At 60.1% G+C, this 20,956-nt stretch overlaps 9 protein-coding genes across 9 annotated transcripts; 5 read left to right on the plus strand and 4 right to left on the minus strand.

Annotated features, from left to right (window-relative positions):
• Positions 1-3,337: 3,337 nt before the first annotated feature.
• C7974DRAFT_90608 (uncharacterized protein) lies at positions 3,338-6,153 on the minus strand. Its single transcript, XM_046147485.1, has 4 exons — positions 6,088-6,153; positions 5,965-6,033; positions 3,895-5,909; positions 3,338-3,777 (listed from the first exon to the last, which is right to left on the minus strand). Exons 1-4 carry the CDS (start codon positions 6,101-6,103, stop codon positions 3,688-3,690), a joined length of 2,190 nt encoding a protein of 729 aa, XP_045991089.1. The 5' UTR covers positions 6,104-6,153; the 3' UTR covers positions 3,338-3,687.
• A 112-nt stretch (positions 6,154-6,265) lies between these two features.
• On the plus strand, positions 6,266-7,279 carry C7974DRAFT_406935 (uncharacterized protein). Its single transcript, XM_046143187.1, has one exon. The coding sequence runs from the start codon at positions 6,337-6,339 to the stop codon at positions 7,006-7,008; it is 672 nt and encodes a 223-aa protein (XP_045991090.1). The 5' UTR covers positions 6,266-6,336; the 3' UTR covers positions 7,009-7,279.
• C7974DRAFT_370437 (uncharacterized protein) lies at positions 7,260-8,420 on the minus strand (the record flags this gene model as incomplete). The annotated part of the gene is made up of 2 exons (XM_046139966.1): positions 8,147-8,420; positions 7,260-8,085 (listed from the first exon to the last, which is right to left on the minus strand). The coding sequence occupies exons 1-2, from the start codon at positions 8,305-8,307 to the stop codon at positions 7,260-7,262; spliced, it is 987 nt and encodes a 328-aa protein (XP_045991091.1). The 5' UTR covers positions 8,308-8,420.
• Positions 8,421-8,431: 11 nt separating this feature from the next.
• On the minus strand, positions 8,432-10,561 carry C7974DRAFT_406942 (glucose-6-phosphate isomerase-like protein). Its single transcript, XM_046143188.1, has 5 exons — positions 10,217-10,561; positions 9,787-10,172; positions 9,212-9,742; positions 8,920-9,168; positions 8,432-8,877 (listed from the first exon to the last, which is right to left on the minus strand). Exons 1-5 carry the CDS (start codon positions 10,328-10,330, stop codon positions 8,502-8,504), a joined length of 1,656 nt encoding a protein of 551 aa, XP_045991092.1. The 5' UTR covers positions 10,331-10,561; the 3' UTR covers positions 8,432-8,501.
• Positions 10,562-10,592: 31 nt separating this feature from the next.
• C7974DRAFT_406949 (kinase-like domain-containing protein) lies at positions 10,593-13,393 on the minus strand. The gene is made up of 6 exons (XM_046143189.1): positions 13,026-13,393; positions 12,831-12,974; positions 12,054-12,786; positions 11,593-12,008; positions 11,184-11,548; positions 10,593-11,139 (listed from the first exon to the last, which is right to left on the minus strand). Exons 1-6 carry the CDS (start codon positions 13,045-13,047, stop codon positions 10,936-10,938), a joined length of 1,884 nt encoding a protein of 627 aa, XP_045991093.1. The 5' UTR covers positions 13,048-13,393; the 3' UTR covers positions 10,593-10,935.
• A 362-nt stretch (positions 13,394-13,755) lies between these two features.
• Positions 13,756-15,291, plus strand: C7974DRAFT_323483 (uncharacterized protein; the record flags this gene model as incomplete). The annotated part of the gene is made up of 1 exon (XM_046138902.1): positions 13,756-15,291. One exon carries the CDS (start codon positions 13,756-13,758, stop codon positions 15,289-15,291), a length of 1,536 nt encoding a protein of 511 aa, XP_045991094.1.
• A 447-nt stretch (positions 15,292-15,738) lies between these two features.
• On the plus strand, positions 15,739-16,980 carry C7974DRAFT_323798 (uncharacterized protein; the record flags this gene model as incomplete). Its single annotated transcript, XM_046138925.1, has 1 exon — positions 15,739-16,980. One exon carries the CDS (start codon positions 15,739-15,741, stop codon positions 16,978-16,980), a length of 1,242 nt encoding a protein of 413 aa, XP_045991095.1.
• A 210-nt stretch (positions 16,981-17,190) lies between these two features.
• C7974DRAFT_90616 (uncharacterized protein) lies at positions 17,191-18,572 on the plus strand. The gene has a single exon (XM_046147486.1). It carries the CDS (start codon positions 17,402-17,404, stop codon positions 18,221-18,223), a length of 822 nt encoding a protein of 273 aa, XP_045991096.1. The 5' UTR covers positions 17,191-17,401; the 3' UTR covers positions 18,224-18,572.
• A 482-nt stretch (positions 18,573-19,054) lies between these two features.
• C7974DRAFT_445948 (major facilitator superfamily domain-containing protein) lies at positions 19,055-20,852 on the plus strand (the record flags this gene model as incomplete). The annotated part of the gene is made up of 3 exons (XM_046145571.1): positions 19,055-19,507; positions 19,557-20,184; positions 20,236-20,852. Exons 1-3 carry the CDS (start codon positions 19,376-19,378, stop codon positions 20,850-20,852), a joined length of 1,377 nt encoding a protein of 458 aa, XP_045991097.1. The 5' UTR covers positions 19,055-19,375.
• Between the last annotated feature and the right edge of the window lie 104 nt (positions 20,853-20,956).

The following is a 20,956-nucleotide window of genomic DNA, read 5'->3' on the forward strand; positions in this document are numbered from 1 at the left end:
GCAACTTTCCATCCAACAGTGGCTTTTATACCCCTTGTGGACGCAGACGCGGACATAAACCAGTCCGAGGAACTTTTTAGATTTCCGCAGCAGAGAGTGGTATCACAGTCCCTCCTTTTATGTTGCAAGACGCCCGGACGCAGAAAATTAGTCAGGTATCTTTGGATTTCAGGAAACAGAATAGGGTACACAAACACTCTCCCAGACGCAAACCATAGGTCGCTACTCGGATAGTTTTGGATTTTGAGAGACAAAGTGGAGGACCAGATTACCTTCCCAGACGCAGACCATGAACCAGTTACTCATGGTTTTTGAACTCGGAGATTCGGAAAACAGAGTAGGACATGACCGCTACAAGATCCTTTTTCTTTCGCAAAGCACCCAGACTCCAACCATCATCTGTGTCCCCACCGACTTTAGGGCTGGAGAGCATGGATGTGAACATGTACCTTTTCAGACAGTGGGCTTCATACTGCCTTTGACGTAGGCCATATACTGAGACTTGCATCATTTTGATTCGGGCTCCAGGAAACAGAGCAGGCCATGTGATCTATGGCTGTTCGTTTTGCAAAGCACCTAGACTTGGAACATGGTTTGCGTTTTGAAGTCTTTCCATATTAAGGTGACAGAGAACAAGGGCGACATTGCAGGACTTGGTCAGAAAGTAGACTTTATACTCCACCGGCCAACGCACACCATATGTTTACATTTGCGTTGATTTGGATTCCCGGGTAACAGAGCGAGGCACAAGTGTCCCCTCGCTTTCTTTCGTGCAACACCCAGACACAGAACATAGCAGAATTGCCTGTGTCTTTAGATGCTGGCACATTAAGGCATAAGCGCGAGACTGCAAGACTCCCTCGACAGTAGAATTTATATGCCCCCAGGCACAGACTATGTACCAAGTTCTAGACGGCTTTAGATTTTAGGAAACAGAGCAGGGCATCAGTGAGACCTCTCTCTGTTTTGCAAAACATCCAGACGCAGAACATCACCAGGTTTTTGATGTCTTTAGATACTGGCGTGACAGAGCATAAGTGCGAGAGTGCAAGACTCTCTCAGACAGTGGGTTTATTTCCCACCCGCGCAGACCACATAGTGGGATTTGTCTGGCTTTGGACTTGAGGATTCCAAGAAACAGATTAGGGCATACCAAAATCTTCCCTTTCTTTTTCGCAAAGCACCCGAACGCAGAACATCGAAAGCCCGTCAACGGAGTTCGGGGCAACAGAGTGTGGAAGCGGTATTGCAGTATCGCGAGACTACAGGAGATAGAGGCCCTTATATCCCCCAGACGCAGACGCAGGCGCACAACATCGCTTGCCGCCAGAATTGTTTCGGATTCGGAAACACAGTGAGGCATGAGAAGTCTTCCTACTCTTTTTAGAACAACCCGGACCCAGAACATGGCACGATCAACGTTATCTTGAGAGTTTAGGGCAACAGAGTATGGAGACGGTATTACGGTACTGCGAGGCAGCAGGAAACAGTCCCTTTTATATCATCCAGACGCAGATGCTGGCGCACAACATCGGCTGTCGACTTTTTAGTTTCAGTTTCTAGTGTAGCAGTACGCAGCAGCGTGCAGTATTCAAAGATAGCGTATGTCTTTCACAACCTCCCAGAGAACATGGCATGCTCAATTGGTGGATTTGGATTCGGATTCTATCACAGTGGGCAGCAGCGCGCAGCATCAGTCCTTGGTGTCATGTATTACATGCCAGGCGCAGACCATGAGAAGGCATCTTACTCATTTCAGATTCTAGTATCGCAGTGGGCAGCAGTGGACAGCAGCGTGCAGCATCAGAGTCTTTGGTTTTTACAAATCACCAGGCGCAGACCATGACGCCTTATTGTGCTGGTTCAGACTTCAGATTTCAAGTTTCAGAGTCCAGAATTCAGAGTTCAGAGTAGCAGTGGACAGCAACGCAGATCGAGCATCTAGAGATCTGGAGTTACTTTTAAAATCCCGAGCTCGAGGCGCACAACATATACCGCTGCTTTCCTCATTTCGAATTCCAGTGTAGCAGTGGGCAGCAGAGTGGAGCATGAGGCGGTATTCTGCTTATTTTCACAACCTCCCAGGCCCAAACATGATATTGTTTTTGACTGAATCTTGAATATTCGCGACAATGCATAGCAGCATGCACCATCCAGACGCCGTGCATCTTCCATAATCCCCCGACGCAGGCCATGAATATGTGTTTCACTGTATTCGGATTTCCATCCAGCAGCACGTCACCACGCCACGCTCCCGGGCGCAGAGCATGGCTTTTGCTGTCCCCCAATTTCGAGACCTGGGGTATCGCAGATCAGATCTCTGACTCCATCGTTTCGTCCCGGACGCAGACGCAGACGCAGAAGCAGAAGCACACCATAGGGCCATGATGAGAAGACTTGAAGTCCACGCAGCACAGCAACATCCAACTTTGTCTGCGCAATTTCAGATTCCACGATCCCTAGACACGACACCGAACATTGGTTTTTCATCTCATTGGTTTCGGATCCTCATGTCATTGTAGACCGCGGACTTCGACGTTTCCCCTGGGGGAAGGAGCAGACGCAGAGGCAGAAGCACCATCGGGCGGTGCTTCTGACATTTAGAGCATCATATAGGTGCGTCTTTGGCATGATTTCACGATCCCCAGACACAGAACATTGAGGTTCTTCTGTTGGACTTTGGATCCCTGGGACATCGTAGATGGTGGACTCCCTCTCTCCCTCGGCGCAGACGCAGACGCACACCCTCAGCCCATGTGATATTTCGCCTGCATTTAGGCTCCGCGACACACCACCCACAGCATCTGCATGTTTTCTGCGCGATTTTATAGTCCCCAGGCGCAAGACATAACCCCCTTGTTCGGTGATTTCGGATCCCCGAGTCATTGTAGATGGTGGATTTGCTCGTTTCTGCCGGACGCAGACAGACATAACGCGTAAGCAATTTGATTTGGATTCCGCGGCAGAGTGCGGGATTGGGGTAGGGTAGGGTGCAGAGTGTGGGATGAGGGTGCAGAGTGCAGGATCAGAGTGCAGGATCAGAGTGCAGCGTCAGAGTGCAGAACCAGAGCACAACATCGAACCATGCTCAGTGTGATTTCACAAACCCCCAGGGCGGGACATAGGTTGAGTTGCGATACTTTTAGATTTTCGTGAGCTTTTCCATGTTCAGGATCTTTTGAATTCCAGGATCTTTAAATATCCAGGATCTTTAGATATCCATGATCTTTAGATATCCATGATCTCTAGATATCCAGGAAGCAGGGTGAGGACGCTCCGTCGTACGCCTTTCAGACATCAGGCTTTATACCCCCTCCCCCCTCCCCCCCTTCCACACGCGCCGCATGGGTCACGTTTCGAACGCCGTTCCGGGGCACAAACACAGGCCCCGGGCACAGATACATATCCATCACAAGAGCCTCAGAAGCATTCGAACACAGCAGCAGCGCCGTCGCGCGCCAGTGGACTGTATTGCTATGTACACACGAGCTTGGAGTCTCCTTGGAGCCTCCTTCGAGCCTCCTTAGAGCGTCCTTAGAGCGTCCTTAGAGCCTCCGTTAGCATACGCCGAGCCTCCGCAGACCCGCTGATCCCTTCTGCCTCCATCCGTCCGCTACGTCTGCCTGTCCGCTCCGTCTGTCCGCTCCGTCCGCCAGCGCCAGGAACCCCCACGTGCGTGGGGCCACGCTACTTGATACCGCGCTTCTCCGTCTCGCTGTAGTAAATGACCATGCGCCAGAGTTTGCGCACGAGGGCCTCTGCTTCGTCGTCGAGTGCCTGTAGTACCGTTAGCACCGCTTTAGAAACGCAACATGGGGCGCGGAAAGATGACCACGATGAAAGAGAACACGGTGGAAAGACGACCACGCATAGGAACAGAAACAAAAAACTCACCAACTCCAGATTCTCCACCAATGCCTGCGGCCCGCCCCGACTCTTCAAATGCCCCACAATCGCCTCGACCAGCATATCCTCCTGCAAGCCCATGAGCTCGAGCACCTTATTCGCCGCCCAGTCCTTGATATCCTTTTCGATATTGCGCTCGGGCAAATGCGCCCACGAGACGGGCCACTTCCACAGGCCCTCGCGGTCGGTGGGGATATCGCGCGCGAGCTGGCGCTGGGCGTCCTCGATCTCCTCCGTCGTGAGGTTCGCGCGCACCGCGGCGTCGAAGTTGATAGGGACGAGAGTGCGCTTGCGCGCGCCGGCGTCGGCGGCCGGGTCGCCGTCTTCGAGGAGGTGTTCGACGTCGGCGGCGGTGCGGCGCGGGGCGGCGGCGGTTTCGAGTTTCTTGGCGGCGGCGCCGAGGGAGATTTTGAAGTGTGCTGGGGAGCGGGAGCGGGGGCGCGGGGAGGCGGGTTTGGAGGGCGCGGGGCCGCGGGCCGCGGCGAGGGATTTCTCGTGCGAGGCGCGCTCGCGCTGTTCCTGGGCGCGGTCGTGGGCGTCGTCGCGGTGTTCGCGCTCGCGGACTTTTTCGCGCTCGCGCATGTACTCGCCGCGGTCGCGGTAGTAGAGGTGGCGCCGGTTGGAGGCTTCCTGGTCGTCGTCGAAGTCGGCGAGTTGCTTGGCCTGGGCGTCGCGGGCGGCTTGCTGCTCGGATTCTTGGTTCTTGAGGCGGTCGCTCGTGCGTTCTAGTGAGGACACGCTTCGGCTCTCGTGCTTGAGCCACTTGGACAGCTGTCGTTGGTACTCGTTCTCGTTCTCGTCGTCCCGCTTCTTCTTGCGCCGGTTCTCGATCTCAGAGTCGCTAGCCGAGTCGTCGTCGTCTTCGCGGCTGAAGTAGGCGCCGTTCGCAAGTGATCCGCCGTTCGTGAAGTTGACACCGCCCTGGTAGTCTTTGGGGAACTGGGCGCCTCGTGGTCCGCTCGGAGCGCCCTGGACGCCGCGGTCTGCCTTGGGTCCTACGGGGACACCGTTGGCGCCGCCGGGGCCGGTGGGCGCAGAGACGGGCGGCGAGCGGCGGCCGCTGCGGCGACGCTCGGCCTCCTCCAGCTCCTCCTCGCGCCGCAGTCGCTCGCGGTCGCGCTGGTTCGAGCGGTCGCGGAACGCGGCAATCTCAGCCGCCACGATCTCGCGCATCTCAGCAGGGATGTCGGCGAGCTCGTCTTCCGCGTTGGTCAGATTGACAAAGGCCACCTCCACGTCGCCGTCCTGCGCGGGCATGTCCGCCATCATCATGTCGCCGCCGTAGTCCATCTGCGGCATGTTGGGCGGGTTGAACAGGCTGGCGAGCACGCCCGACAGCGTCTCCTTGGCGCTGTCGAGGCGGAACTGCACCGTCGCCTCGTCCTCGTCGCGCATCTTGCTCCACTCCTCAGCGTACTTGATCGAGGCGTCGTCCACCATGACCTGCAGCTGGCTTGTCTCGACCTCGCCCTCGGCCTTCTCCCCCGGCTTCTGTCGCTTCGTGGGCACCTTGACCTCCTTGAAGATCTCGGCGGCCGTCTCGAGGCTCTGCGCGTCGGCGAACTCGGCAAAGCCAAACGTCTGGGGTTTGTTGTTGGCGTCGGTCACGCGCGTCCAGCGCACCAGCTTGCCCGCCGACTCGAGGATGCGCTCCATGCCGTCGTCGCCGCCCACGCCGTCGGGGATATTGCCGACGAAGATGGTGCGCATGATCTCCTCGCGCGTCGGCGGGATCACCTGCTGCGGCCCGTCTCTGCGGTCGCCGTCGCGGTCCATGCCCAGCCCGCGGCGCGCAGGCACGGCGGTCTCCTTGCGCGCGCCGGCGGGGCTGTCGGCGGCCCCGCGGCCAGGCTGGGTGCCGAGGCGGATGACGGGCGCGTTGAAGTTGAAGTTGGGCATGTTGGCCGGCGGCTGCCAGTTCGACGGCAGCGGGCGCGGGCCGCCGAGCGACGGAGGGCCTGCGACGCCCGGTGGCGCGACGCCAGGAGCTGCGCCGGGCGGTCCTGCGCTGGTCAGCACACATACAGCACACACATAACAGCACGGCTCGCTACTCACCCATGCCCGGTGGCGCGGCGCCTGGAGGAGAGTTCGCATAGCGCGGAGGGCCGCTGAACCCGGGGGCACCTGCGCCGTTAGCATTGTTGCAGTACAGCGCAATTCACCGCGCAGTTCACGTACCTGGATAGTTGTACATGTCGTCGAAACACAGCGTCCGAGGTCGAGTGCAGTCGAGGTGGAATCGCTCGCACGTGGCCGTCTGAAGGCAGGCCGAGCTGCGGGTTTTCGAGCAGCTGCACGGGCCCGCGCGCTAGTAAATGTCGACGTGAACCGCAGCCGCACTGCCAGCGCCGCACTGCACCTCTGCCAATTGCCATCGCCAGGGAGCCACCCACAATCACCACATCGGGCTCCCACACAACCACCGCAATGGGCTCCCGCGCACTCACCACAACGGGCCCCCGCGCCCTCGCCGCGCTGCTGCGCCCGCGCACCCACACACGCATCCTCCTCGCGCCCACCCACCGCGCCCTATCCAACACCCCCAGCGCGCCCGCCGACGCCCGCACCCCCCCAACCCGCGCCCCCCAGCCCTCCAAAACAGCAACCCAGACCATCGACGACCTGTTCGCGCCAGAGCCCACCAGCACCAACACGCCCGCCGCCGCCACGCCCCCCCGCGTCTTCGGCTCGACCTTCAGCCCACCACCACGGACCCGCACGCGCCCGATCGGCCTGGCCTTCGACTCGATGGACATGCCGTCCTCCCTGCTGTCACCCTCTCTGGCCAACAAACCCGCCGCCTCGCTGGCCGCCGCGCAGCGCGCCGCGTTCGAGGCGTATCCGCGACTCGAGCCGGCGTACGGGCGCACCGTGGAGCTGGACGCCACGCGGGGCAGGGACATTGTAAGGGGTATTGGGATGCTGGGGAGTTTGATGGCGCGGAATAGGGTGAAGAGGGATGTTCAAAGTCAGAGGTTTCATGAGCGAGGTGGGTTGAAGAGGAAGAGGTTGGCGAGTGAGCGGTGGAGGGCTAGGTTCAGGAAGGGGTTTCAGGAGGTTACGGGGAGGGTGGTGGAGTTGACGAGGAAGGGGTGGTAGGTGGGGATTGAGATGGAGGATGGGAGGGATGGGAGATGGGAAAGTGAATCTTCGAGAGGAGACAGACGGATGGCCCTGTACGATTGGAGGGAGCGCTACAACATAGCCTTGTACAATCACACGTATCAACAAAACCCCCGTACAACTGCGCAGTAAACATGCACCTAGACATCGGGGATTCCTCACTACAAACCCCCCTCCCCGAACCTAGAACCATACATGCACTACACCCCCCCCCCCATTCACACCACCTAATCCTTCTTCCCCACCCCCCCTCCATACCCCCCTCCAACCCCATAACCCCCAACCCCATACCCATACCCCCCATTCCCCCCGCCATTAGCAACAGGCAGTCCATACCCCCCCCCTCCTCCGCCACGCATCCCACCCATCCCAAACCCCCCACCCCCGCCGCCAATCCTCTCCCTCGCAAACCCCCTAACCCTGCGCGGCAACTCGACGCCCCTGAACCACACCCCCGCAACCGCCGCGCCCGCCAGCGCACTCAATGCGCAGTACACCAGCGTGCTCACATACACATGCCCGCCGTACCCCTCCCAGCCCGCGGGGAGCTGGGTGGTCTTGTACCACCGCACACTGAATGACAGGGTCAGCGCGTCGCCGATCGCGAGCTTTGTATTGCGGGTGTGCGGGGCGACGCTGTACGCGGTCGCCGCCTCGACACCCCCGCCGACGCCGTGGAGGAGGAGATTGAGGGAGTGCCCGACGTGTAAATGGCTCAACTGCAGCGCGCCCGCCAACCCAACCACAAGGGGCGTATACGCCGTACTCCGACTCCCGAGCGCGCCCTCCTGGGCCTCTGCATCTTCAACCCCGAACGCCGCGAGCGCGGTACTCCCCAGCGGGCGGGACGGCACGCGACACGTCAGCGGCGCATCGGAGTGGATATAGAACTCCAGCAAGTGGTACAGCGCATCCGAGACAAAGGCAATGGTGCAGTTTATCTCGCGCTCGACGCCGAAGGCGAGTTCGAGGGGGCGGGCGGTCTCGGCGCAGGTGGGGAAGGGGATGTATTGGAGTTGGCCGTTGGGGTCGGTGATGTGCTCGCCGGTGTCGCTGGGAGGGGGGGTTAGCTGGGCTGGACTCTGCGGTGGGGAGGGGTGGTGAATGTAAATACATCGTGCGGTTTAGACAGGTGACGGGGATCAGCTCGCCGATGGAGTAGCCGCGGGCTTCGGGCGTTTTGGGCGGCGATTGACTGCTGGCGGCGGCTGTCCAGAAACACAGCGCCAGGAGGAGCCAGGACATCTTGGAGTGCATTGCGTACCAAGACCGCATTGTTGGAGAGACGATGTCAAGCCACAACGCTCTGTGCGCTAGGGCGGCTCGATCTGTCAACTTGACGTGTTGGAGTTATCGTGCCCGTGCACCGACTCCAACTTCGCACCACAACTCAACATGATTTCAAGACTCATCGATTCAATTAGACTACTGACGCTACGCTTTTGCTATCGTGTACTCATAACCATCACCTACAACTGGGACTTCTTCTTGAAGGCGTTGATGAGGCCGCTCGTGCTGGCGTCGTGAGAGTCCGACTCCTTGTCGTCGTCGAGCTCAGCCTGGATCTTCTTGGCCAGCGACTTGCCCAGCTCGACACCCCACTGGTCGAAGCTGTTGATGTTCCAGATGGCGCCCTCGGTGAAGGTGAGGTGCTCGTAGTAGACAATCAGCGCACCAAGAGCGGCAGGCGTGATCTTGTCGGCCAGGATGGATGTGGTGGGTCGGTTGCCGAGGAAGGTCTTGTGGGAGACGAGGTTGTCGGGAGCACCCTCGGCCTTGACCTGGTCAGGGGTCTTACCGACCATCAGCGCCTCAGCCTGGGCGAAGAAGTTGGAAGCCAGCATCCTAAAACGTCAGCGTTGATTGCGAGAATGGGACAAAACTCACTTCTGGTGCTTGTTGTTCTGCACGGGGTTGTGGCTCTGGGCCGCCAGGATGAAGTCGGTGGGAATGAGCTTGGTGCCCTGGTGGAGCAGCTGGTAGAACGAGTGCTGGGCGTTGGTCGCGGGCTCGCCGAACAGGATGGGGCCGGTGGTGTACTTGACGTAGTCGCCGCTGCGGGTGATGGCCTTGCCGTTCGACTCCATAGACAGCTGCTGGAGGTAGGCAGGGAACCTGTGGAGGTACTGGTCGAAGCTGCGCACGTTAGATGTGTTCGTGGGATAAACATAAAACTTACGGAGAGACCAGGTGGGTCTGAGCACCGAAGAAGTCAGAGTACCACACACTCAGCAGACCGCCGAGCACGGGGATGTTCTTCTCGAGAGGGGTCTCCTGGAAGTGCTTGTCCATGGCGTGGGCGCCCTCGAGGAACTTGTGGAAGTTGTCGTAGCCAATGTACAGCGCAACGCTCGTGCCAATGGCAGACCAGACGCTGTAGCGGCCACCGACCCAGTCGGAGAAACCGAACATGTTCTTCTTGTCGATGCCGAACTTAGTGACCTCCTCCTCGTTGGTGGAGAGAGCGACAAAGTGCTTCGCAATGTCCTCCTGCTTGGCCTGCTCCAAGAACCACGACTTGGCCGTGTTGGCGTTTGTGGTGGTCTCGGCTGTGGTGAAGGTCTTGGAGGCAATCAGGAAGAGGGTGGTCTCCCGGTTGGCCTCCCTCAGGGCCTCGGCGATGTGGGTGCCGTCAATGTTGGAGACGAAGTGGGTCGTGAGGCTGCGGTCGGCGTAGGGCTTGAGAGCCTCGGTGACCATGACGGGGCCGCTGGTGTTGTCAGCACCCAGTATAATAATCTTTCAGCGACTTACAGGTCAGAACCACCAATACCAATGTTGATGATGGTGTCAATCTTCTTGCCGGTGTATCCCTTCCACTCGCCGCTGCGGACCTGCTCGGAGAACTCCTTGATGTGCTCGAGGACCTCGTTGACGCCCTCGACAACGCTGGTGCCGGCGACCTCCATCTTCTGGTTGGAGGTGTTGCGGAGCGCTACGTGGTACACGGCGCGGTCCTCTGTGAAGTTGATCTTCTTACCGGCGAACATGTCATCGCGGAGCTGCTCGAGACCGGCCTCCTTGGCGAGCTCGACGAGGAGCTTTACCGTCTCCTCGGTGATGAAGTTCTTCGAAAAGTCGAAGAGGATCTCGGAACCCTCGGCATCGTTCTTGAAGGTGTGGCTGAACTTCTCAAAGCGCTGCAGGGCTTAGTAAAGCACCGTCTGTCGCACGCGTTGCATACCTGGGGGTCGTTCTTGAAGTACTCCTTCAGGACAATGTCCTTGCCGAGCTTCTGGTGGTGGTCCTGGAGGGCCGACCACGCGTTGAGGTCGGACGCTTGCGAAAAGCCGGGCATGGTGTGAACTGACGGATCAATACAGGCAATGTTTGGAGAGTTCACTGGCTTACAATCGGAGTATGGGTATCGAAAGGGAATGCAAAGTCAATTGAGCAGAGGAGAGTGTTGAGTAGAGGTGAGAAGTGGTTCGAGGACGTGTTGAGGCCGCTGCATCTTGGAGCTGTGGAAGGCGCGGCTGGCCGAGCCCCCACTATGCCCCGCTGTCCTCGCGTACGTCACAGCCATTACAGGTGGAACCGCGTGAACAGCAGACTTCTCCGGTTGGTCGGTGCGACATACAAATGCTGACTATTCATGCTCACTAATTGACGACGAGCTTCAGGCACATGCGGTCCAGACGTGAGAGGTCCAGACGTGAGAGTGGGATATCTTCTTGGATTGCCTATCTGGGCATTTCAAGCACGAATGCTGCCCCCATACGCCGTCGTTTAGAACCAAAATAGCCAAAAGCGCTGAGAGTTCCCACCAATCACACACTCATCTATGTATGCTCCAAAGCCCGACAGCAGCAACAATGCCAGGTGGGAGGTTGCAGGCGACGGCCGATTGCCGGAGCCACCGGCTATTGGCCGAGCTCAGTCGCCGTGCTAGGCCAGGGTACCCTATTTCCTGTCCGCAACACCCTCGAAAGACGGGTCTTTTACCGAGCCACCAGCATCTCCGAGGCCAGCAACCGGCCGGTTGTAGGACCAGCCTGCAAACTGTTCCTGCATGGTTTGCGACAGCATGGGTCCGTCGACGTAAGAATCTGTCGGTGCTTCCGAGGTGAACTCGCGGTCAAAGTTGGCCGTGTCTTTGGCGTCGACCTGAATATATTAGCTCAGCACGTCGGAGTTTGGGATACACATACCACAGCGGGCTTGAAGCTCGGCTCGTACTTTCTCTCCAGCAGCTTGCGCCAGTCAATGCTGTGGAAGAAGTAGTGGGCCTTGATCTCGGCCGCACCCTTGGCTCCCAGCCGCTTCTCGGCGTTGCGATCAAGGAGACGGGTCAGGAGATCGCGGGCAGCAGGAGGGACAATCTCAGGCCCGGGGAAGTGCAGCGGCTCGGTGAGAATCTTGCGGTACATGTCGTTTGTGTTCTCGTCGTAGAAGGGTGGGAGGCCTGTCAACATCTCGTAGAGCAGAACGCCGAGTGTCCACCAATCGACCGACTTTGTGTAGCCGCCGCCGGTCAGCAGTTCAGGAGCGAGGTATTCGGGTGTTCCGCAGAATGCTGGTGGGGTTAGTGGTGTTGGATGAATATATTACGGCACTCACTGTTGGTGCGGTCCTCGTCCTTCATGTCCAGCTTGCACAGACCGAAATCGCACAGGGCGATGTGGCCGGTGTAGTCGAGCAGAATGTTCTCGGGCTTCAAATCACGGTAGATGACGTTGAAGCCGTGCAAGCACTCCAGCGCGCAGAGGAGCTCTGCGGCGTAGAATCGCGCGCGGTTAATGTCGAATCTTTGCTCCTTCTGCAGGTGGTGGAACAGCTCGCCGCCGTTGACAAAGGCCAGGACGAGATAGAGCTTTTCTGGCGACTGGAAGGAAAACTTCAGCGGCACAATGAACGGGTTGTTGATCTGGGCCAGCACGGAGCGCTCGGCGAGGGTGTGTGCGACTTCAGATCGCGAGATGATGTGGGCTTTGCGGATGGTCTTGAGGGCGTAGATACGGTGGGTGTCCTTCTTCCTGCGGGGTGTGAGCGGGGCTTCAAATTAGAGGGTTTGTACATACTGCACCTGCATGACCTTGCCAAAGCTGCCCTTGCCGACGACCTTGAGCAGCTCAAAGTCGTCGATGGTGAGGCGGTCCTGGCGGTTCTCGACAAAGTTGACGCCGACGCGCATCTGGCCGCTGCCGAACTGGACATCGATCCAGTCGGCGCCGGCCTGGCCGGCGGCTGTGGTCTCGCCCTTCTTGTCCTTGCCATCGCGCTGCTCCTCAAAGCGCGGCTTGATCTTCAGGGTGCCGATGAAAATGTCCTCGTTGCGGCCAGCGTTGGGAGGAGCGGTGGGGTTGCGAATGTAGAGCGAGACGGTGAGGTCGGTCATGCGCGACACATCGAACTTGTACTGTGTGTTGCCGCCGGCCCACAGCGGGTTCTCTGGGGTGCCGGACACGGCGTTGATGAAGACCTGCTGCTTGTCGAAGTCGACGAGGGCGTAGGGCAGGTGCTTGGACGAGTAGCGGCCGTGGATGGTGGGCGCAGCGTTGATGCTGCCGGCGGCCGACTGCGGGCGGCCGGTGTACGAGCCAGCGACGGGGTTGCGCGACGCGCCTGGGCGCACCGAGCCGGCGACGGAGAAGCCGCCGCCGGTGGACAGCGAGCCCTGGTGGTGCGAGCCGCCGCTGAAGGCCTGCTCAGCGCCGGGCGGCAGCGAAAAGGCCTTGCCCTCGTGCAGGGTGACGATCAAGATGCCGGGGCGCAGGGGCGCCGAGGGGGCGACGGCGGCGGCGTCTGAGGCGGCTGCGGACGTTAGCAGAGGCGGGGGCGGCGCGGGCAGCACGCACCGATGCCGTTGGGGTCGCCGAAGGCGGCATTGCTGCTGGCGGCGCTGTTCGAGGCCTTGGGCGTCTGCTGGTCGACGATGGTCGACGTCGACGACGACCGGCTGAAGGTGTTGGCCAGCGGCGCCAGGTGCGTCTCCTTGAGCTCTGCGCGGGTCAGCGGTCAGCGGGCGGCAGCGGCGGTGGCGGGCGACGCACTCTTGGTGAGCTTCCACGACATGGCGGCGCGGTGCGGGCGGGTGTGTGTGGTGACGGGGCGCGACGGGCGGGGCGGGGGCGGCCACGGAGTCGGTGAGCCTGGAGCGGTGGCAGCGGTGGACGCGGTGGGCGCGGAGGCAGCGAGGCAGAGGCAGAGGCAGAGGCAGCGGCCGGGGGTCAGGGGCTGCGCGAGGTGGCGATGCGGTCGAGCGGTCGAGTGCCCAAGGAGGCCGTCGGTGTGCTCTGGGGGCACGGCCTGTTTGAGCTCACGTCGGGTGTTGCGCTACCTGTACGCAGCAATCTGGCGCGGATCGCGGCCTCGCGCACTCGCGCCGCCGCCCTGAGCCCTGCGCCCCTCGCCTCGCCTGAGCTGCTGCAGCCCACGGCCACGGCCTGCTGCGCGTCGCTGAGCCCGCAACACTGTGCGTGCCAGCCGCTGCCTCGGCTGCCCTGCCCGCTTGCGAACCACAGTTCCGACTCGCGACTCGCACTTAACCATCTGGTGCACGCCTCCCGCGCTGCACCCCGTCCACGCCCACCCACCGCGCCCGCGTCCACGCCGTCTCCTGCGCGCCACTCTGGCCGTTGGGCGCCGATTGCCTCCCGACCGCACAGCCACGGCGTTGCACCCCGACTGCACCGACTGCACAGCCACGTCGTTGCGCCGCTGCACCCCCGAGCGCCGACTGCCGACCGCCCTGCCGACCGCCGCCCGCCTTCACCAGCGAGCATGGGCGTCATCAAGAAGAAGACGGGCACGCGGGGCACCGAGGGCGGCATCAAGTATGTCTGCGACGTGTGCTCGGCCGACATCACCTCCACCGTGCGCATCCGCTGCGCCAACGACGACGTCTGCCACGAGTACGACCTGTGCGTGCCGTGCTTCTCGGACGGCCGCCATTCGCGCGACCACGACCCGGCCACGCACTCGTTCAAGGTCGTCGAGCAGCATTCGATTCCCATCTACACCGAGGACTGGGGCGCCGACGAGGAGCTGGCCCTGCTGGAGGGCGCCGAGACGTATGGCCTGGGCTCGTGGGCCGACATCGCCGACCACATTGGCGGCTTCCGCGAGCGCGACGAGGTGCGCGACCACTACATCGACACGTACGTCGCGAGCTCGCGCTTCCCGCTGCCCGAGCACGCGAGCAAGGACGACACCACCCTCAGCGACCGCATCCCGCGCTCCGAGTTCCAGGCGCGTAAGAAGCGCCGCATAGAGGAGAAGAAGGAGGAGGTCAAGAATGCCGCGCCCGCCACCCCCAAGCAGAAGCCGACCGCCAGTGTCCCCTCGTGCCACGAGGTCCAGGGCTACATGCCCGGCCGTCTGGAGTTCGAGACCGAGTATTTCAACGAGGCCGAAGAGGCCGTCCAGCACATGTCCTTTGAGCCCGGCGACGGCCTCAACCCCCGGACCGGCGAGATGGAGCCGGAGATGGAGCTGAAGATGACCATCATGGACATCTACAACTCGCGCCTGGACGCTCGTGTGGAACGGAAGAAGATCATCTTCGAGCACAGGCTGCTGGAGTACCGGAAGAACCAGGCCGCCGACAAGAAGCGCACCAAGGAGGAGAAGGATCTGCTGAACAAGGCGAAACCCTTCGCCCGCATGATGCAGCACGACGACTTTGACACCTTCTGCAAGGATCTGGAGTACGAGCATAACCTGCGCCAGGCCATTTCCCAGCTGCAGGAGTGGAGGAACATGCAGATCACGAACCTCAAGGCGGGCGAGAAGTACGAGTCGGAGAAGCAGACACGGCAGTCGCGAGGACCCCCCGTGGGACAGTTCGACCGCCTGGCCTCCAGCAGGATTGGCAAGCCGACGCCGCCATTCGAGCAGCCGTCTGCTGCAACCGCTCTGATAGCGTCAGAGCTGCCGCTCCACATTAAGCAGCGGAGCGGCCTCACGACTCCACCCCCCGACAAGACGGCAAACGGCACCAACGGCGTCCTGACACCACAGCACACCAAGACAAAGTTCCAGGTCAAGTCGCTACCGGGTACCGTACCACTCAAGTTCGGCAAGGAGTCGGCCGCCGACCTGCAGCTGCTGACACCCGAGGAACGCGAACTGTGCAGCGTACTGCGCATCATGCCCAAGCCGTACAACGCGCTCAAGGAGAAGATGGCGCGCGCAGCACTGAGCAACAACGGCGTCCTCAACAAGAAGACGGCCAAGGAGCTGCTGGGGATTGACACGAAGAAGTCGTCGCAGCTGTACGAGTATTTTGTGCACAGCGGGTGGGTCTCACGGGTCTAGTTGTAGTAATGCATGGGATGGGTCTGATATGGAACGGCGTCACAAGAACTGTAAAATACCCTGAACGGCGTTGGGGTTCGCACGTATTGGCTGCTTAGGCGGCTTGTTGACATTTAAGTACGAGTATTTTTTGTTTGCCTGCGCTGTGTTGTCGCGTGCCAAGCTGTCATGACGTTCATGGGTGGTTGCTGCGGCAGCTTCGGCAGCTTCGCTTTCTCCAAACAATTCTTTGGTAGCGAGATCTCTAGCGAGATCTCAAGCTCGTGGAGAAGCCCGTCTCCGCATCATCACCACCCGCCCTGGACATGCGCCTTTAGCCCTGCGCTCGGTCCGGGCAGCGTCGACGCCCTGCGAGTTTCATTTGTCCTGCAGCATCCGCTGTTCTCTTCACCGACTCCCTTTTGCAACCCGGCCGCAGGCAGCCTCCGTTTGCAACACACCACCGACATGCCTCTCTTCGATTCGTATCATGCGCGCTCCAACTCGGGCGCGAGCTACCACGAGACCTCGCCGCGCTTCACATTTACGGCTGAGACATCCGGGCGCCAGGTGCTGAACGCAGAGCACCACGGGACCCGCAAGCGACGCAACGGCGACCACAGCATCTCCTCCATACGCGGCTTCACTGCGCAGCCATGGACCAGCACCTCGTCGGCCTCGCACTTTGACAGCCCGGCCCCGCTCGCACACGACCGCTACACGCTGGCCGGGGGCAGCATCGAGGGCGCAAACAGCTTCACGCGCCAGACCGGCAACTACGACGACTACTTCAACCTCCAATCGCAGCGCGGCATGTGGTCGTCACCGACCAGTCCAACCATGCAGCCAGTCGACGCCGCAGCAGCACCGAACGCGCCCAGCTCGTGGGTCGTCGACTCGCTCCTGAACATCGTCGGCGGCGTGGCCGGCCGGCTGTTCCAGTTCTGCGCCGTGCCGTTCCGCGGCTTCCAGGCCGGCGGCGGCCAGAGCTACGACGCCGACGCCCAGATCAAGATTGCCTCGCAGCTCGGACTCCACGACGAGCCCGAGCCCAGCTCGCCCGCCGCGCCCGTCCAGCAGATCCGCTTCGACCCGCGCGCCAGCTTCGACTACGGCGTGCGCTCCATCGACTCGCTCGACGACCGCCCGCGCCCCAAGCGCCTGCGCACAGAAGACGCCTGGGTCATGGTCGGCCCCGACGACGCCGAGCCCGCGCCCCCCCGCCTGTCTGAACGCAGCACGCCCGCCCGCACGCCGGTGCTCGCACCCACATATACACCCGTGCTCGCACCCGCCTTCACCCCCGTGCTCTCACCACCCTACACGCCCCGCACAACCCCCACCCCCTCCCAAATCCCCCGCCCACACTCCCGCACGCCCTCACACCGCCCCTCCCTAATCCCCGTCTCCCGCCGCTCAACCACCCGCACGCCCCTCCACCACACCTCGCTCCCCGGCCCCAAATCCGCACACGCCCGCTCCTCCAGCCGTCTGAGCTTCGGCTCCACACCCGGTGCTGCGCCCGACGACCGCCGCGTCTCCCCGCTCCCCGCGGACAGCCAGCGGCTGGTCACCAAGCTGCGGCGCGAGGAACTCGAGGACGATGCGAGGATGCGGAGGATGAGTAGTCAGATGAGTGCGATGCTGAGGGAGGCGAGGGAGGCGCTGGGGAGTCGGGTGGAGATTGAGGAGTGTGAGGAGATGATTTAGGGGGGATGGCGTGGTGAGGGGTGGTGTGGATGGCGCAGTGTGGGGGATGATATCGCGCGTTGTGAGTCTTGTGACGGCGTGGAGTGCGTGGCTCTCCCGCGCGTGGTTGGGGGACTGCGAGGCCACTGGCGATTTTTTCTTGTATACATGTTTTCATAAGCGTGTTTTGGGCGTTGGGTCTGGGCGTTGGCATCTAGGCGTTGGCGGCGGGCGTTGCTTTGGCAGGCGTTGGTGGCAGGCATAGCCAAGTGCGTGGTCAAGGGCGTCGTCAAGGGCGTGAACGAGGGCGTATCGTATATATCCAACTTACTCCATCAACAATCTCGGGCCTACCTGCCGCGTGTTGTCTCTACATCACCCAGGCCGAACCAAGCGTTCACAACACCTTCACTGCGACCGCGGCGAATCGCTGGACAGCGCGATGGTGCGATGCTGCGACGGGGCTTGCATACAATACCGGTGCTCGCACACAAACCACCAACACCCTCCATTTCCCCCGAGCCTCGACATCACCACCACGTTTCCAAAACGGTGTTTCAACCGCTCCCATCTCCCCCGCCCTCCCGCCACCCCCCTGCCCGCTTCATCGCTCAGGCCTTCAGGTTCGGATTCGTCACCCGGCGAATGCAAGGTCTCAAGTGAATGCAAGATCGCATGGCAGGTTACACACCACACCACATCGCCGCCGCTGCTGGCCAACGACGGGACTTTGAAACCCTCAACTTTCTCTACAACTGAGCGGTCGTCGTTTGGCATGCACCACGTCATATCTGCGAGAATAGAAAGGGCGGCAAGGGGGCAGGAACGAAAGTCTGAGACAGCGCTGTACGCCAGTAGGTCCAGCAGAGAGGTCTACTACAATCTCGGCGGGCTAGATGCTCGACAGACCGTCCAGCGAGGGCGGGACGGCATGTGCTGCTGGGACCGTCGTTCGGTTTCTGGGGAACGTGGGATGGGTAGCACTGTTCCTCCTTTTTTCGATGTGCGGCGTGGACGGGTGGAATACGATGCAGCTGAGAGGTGCTGGGATGGCCGTCAAAGGAGGTGTGAGCAACACTCGTCGTCCACCTGTTCGTCCACCGTGGTTGAGATCGGATGTCAATTAGGTTGTCGACGTACATACGCCACTGCATCACGGTGCAGGATAAACGGCGGACTGGGGACACAACCTGAGCGTATATGCTACATGGCAGTAAAGTACGGAACAGACTTAAACCCCTATAGAATGTCTTTGTACCTGTGATATCGTGCATGTAACACTGAACTTCATCTTGTCTTTGAGGGTTATAATGGCTACAAGTTCTGCGGTAATGTTGGGCAGCTTGGAGGGCACTTGTCCGCTGTTTTTTCTGAATGTGAGAGGCCGCTGTAACTGTGTTGGACGCCGTCCATACATCGTCGATGCCAGGGGACACATGGTACGGGGAGTCCTCGATTCAGGACTCGCCCTCGATGCGAAGCGGCCGTTGGTAAACGCCTAACATTTACTCTCACGTTGCAGAAGAGACGGCGGACTGGGGATGTGAGTTAGGTGCACCACACGACAGTAAAGTAGGGAAATTACTAGGGAACTCTATGGAATGCTTTTTTTACCTACAATATAGGTAGTTTCTAATTGAACTCTAGCTCTAGGTATTACAATAGCTACAAGCTATGTACTCCGTAAAGCTGGTACCTAGCTTGTGGTCTCATGCACCGTCTTTTCTCAAACTTGAGAGACTTGATACCCACCACCTCTCAACAACGCAGCTTACAACAACACGTGGTTCATGCGCCACAGCGTGTTTTACCCAAAAACGATGCCGATCTCGCACTGGAGTGCGAGCGAATCCAACGGCATACATGTGGGGCATTGCGTGCTCGCTTGCACGCAGCACGACCTCCGTCCCCAGCACCAGTTCCGAGATTGCTGAGATAGTGACCTGGACACAAGGGCTTTGTGAATCAAGACGCGAGATCAGGATCGTGGTGGCCGTTCCTAGATAGAGAAGCGTGGCACGCACTCAAGGCCCAAGATGGTGGTATGGGTATCACACACATTCGAACACGCTGCGGAAAGCTCGCACTGCTTATCGCTGCCCAGTGCTTGAACCCGGCACCTAGGGCCCGGCACTTGTTTCTCGCCCCGTGGTGGAGTCGGGGGTTTGTTGTGATGCGGCTCTTATGCAGGAGTGCCAGGACGCGGTGGATATGCCTCGCCGCTTGCGCTCGAACGGCGAATGATCGTCTCGACATTGCTACGGTTGGGCGCCGGCGTTAAAGACTCTGCTATATCGCATTCGCGGTGGATGTTGACGTGCTTTGGCAGTCGGTGTATAAGACGGCATGTGGGCATGTAGTCGCCGGTATGCTCTGGCCTATCGTTGCTTGAAAAGAGACTTGCACTGCTGTCGCAATGGCATTTGAACGCGTCAAGACTGCGTACCGGACGGTCCTGTTCCAGATCGTCATCGTCGGCCTCGTTGCGTTCTGCGAGCCGGGGATCTGGACTGCGCTGAACAACCTCGGGGCTGGGGGGAATGCATCGGTAAGGCGTTCGATATGAGTCGTATGTTTGGATACTGACGCCGGAGTAGCCGTTTTTGAATAACGCGGCGAATGCGCTCACGTACGGGCTTATGTCTGTGGGCTGCTTTGTCGCGGGAGGTGTCTCGAACAAAATTTCAGCAAAATGGACACTCGTTGTCGGTGCCGCGTTTTACACTCCATACGCTGCAGGACTATACTGCAACAACAGGTACGGTAACGAGTGGTTCATGCTGCTCGGTGCCGCGCTGTGTGGCATCGGGGCGTCGCTGCTGTGGGCGAGTGAGGCCGCTATTGCTGTTGGATACCCCGAGAACGAGAAGAGAGGCCGGTATGTCGGCATCTGGATGGGGATTCGACAGATGGGGCCGCTGGTCGGCGGTGCTATATCGCTGGCGCTGAACGTCAAGACGAAGGAGAAGGGCAAGGTGACTTACACCACGTATCTGGGTCTGGTTGCTATATCCTCTCTGGGAGCACCGCTCGCGCTTCTGCTCTCGCAGCCACAGAAGGTCAATCGTAGCGATGGCACCAAGATCCCGTACATGAAGAAGACCGACTTCAAGACCGAGGCGCGCGCCATCTTTCGGCAGCTGCGGAATCCGTATATGCTGCTGCTCATCCCGGTCTTCCTGGCGGGTCAGTTCGGCGTGACGTACCAGGGGAACTACCTTACCAGTAAGCACCACGCCCGATCGACTCCAATGTAGCCCACTGACATATACACAGCCTACTTCACCGTCCGCTCCCGCGCGCTCGCCTCCTTCCTCACCGCCATCGTCGGCGCCCTCGCCAACATCCTAACCGGCATCACCCTCGACCTCCCGCGGTTCTCGCGCCCCGCCAAGTCCAAAGCCGTCTACATCTTTGTGATAACCACCGTCACCACATCCTGGATCTGGAACGCGATCGTGCAAACGAAACTAACCCGCATGACCACCGCGCCGTCGTTCGACCTCGGCGACGGCGGCTTCTTCAACTCCGCCTTCACGGTGTACATGTGCTTCCGCTTCTTCTACGAAGTGCTGCAGACGTACGTGTACTGGCTGATGGCGGATATCAAGGGCGCGCAGGGCGACGGCGATGTGGCGCGCACGACGGGGATTCTGCGCAGCTGGGAGAGTATTGGCAGCACGATTGCGTATGCGATTGGCGCGGTGCATGTGTCGAATCAGACACAGATGATTATTGGGTTCGCGCTGTGGTTTTTAACGGTACCTTTTACCCTTATGGCGGTGTTTGGGGATTGGAATGGGGGGCCGAAGGGGGTGGAGGAGGAGAGTGATCTGGAGGTGCAGAGTGTGGATGTTGGGGAGAGGAAGGGTTTGAGTGAGATGGGTAGTTGAAATCGCGTTTTGGTAAATAACTAGGACGTTCCGGTAGACTAGTAGCTTAGGCTTGGAAATATGCAAGTCCATACTGACATTTGGAGAATTCTGGACTTTGGTGG

The sequence above is a fragment of the Boeremia exigua genome (assembly GCF_020726555.1).
Source record: "Boeremia exigua strain MPI-SDFR-AT-0100 chromosome Unknown C7974scaffold_16, whole genome shotgun sequence".
Classification (NCBI taxonomy): Eukaryota; Fungi; Ascomycota; class Dothideomycetes; order Pleosporales; family Didymellaceae; genus Boeremia; species Boeremia exigua.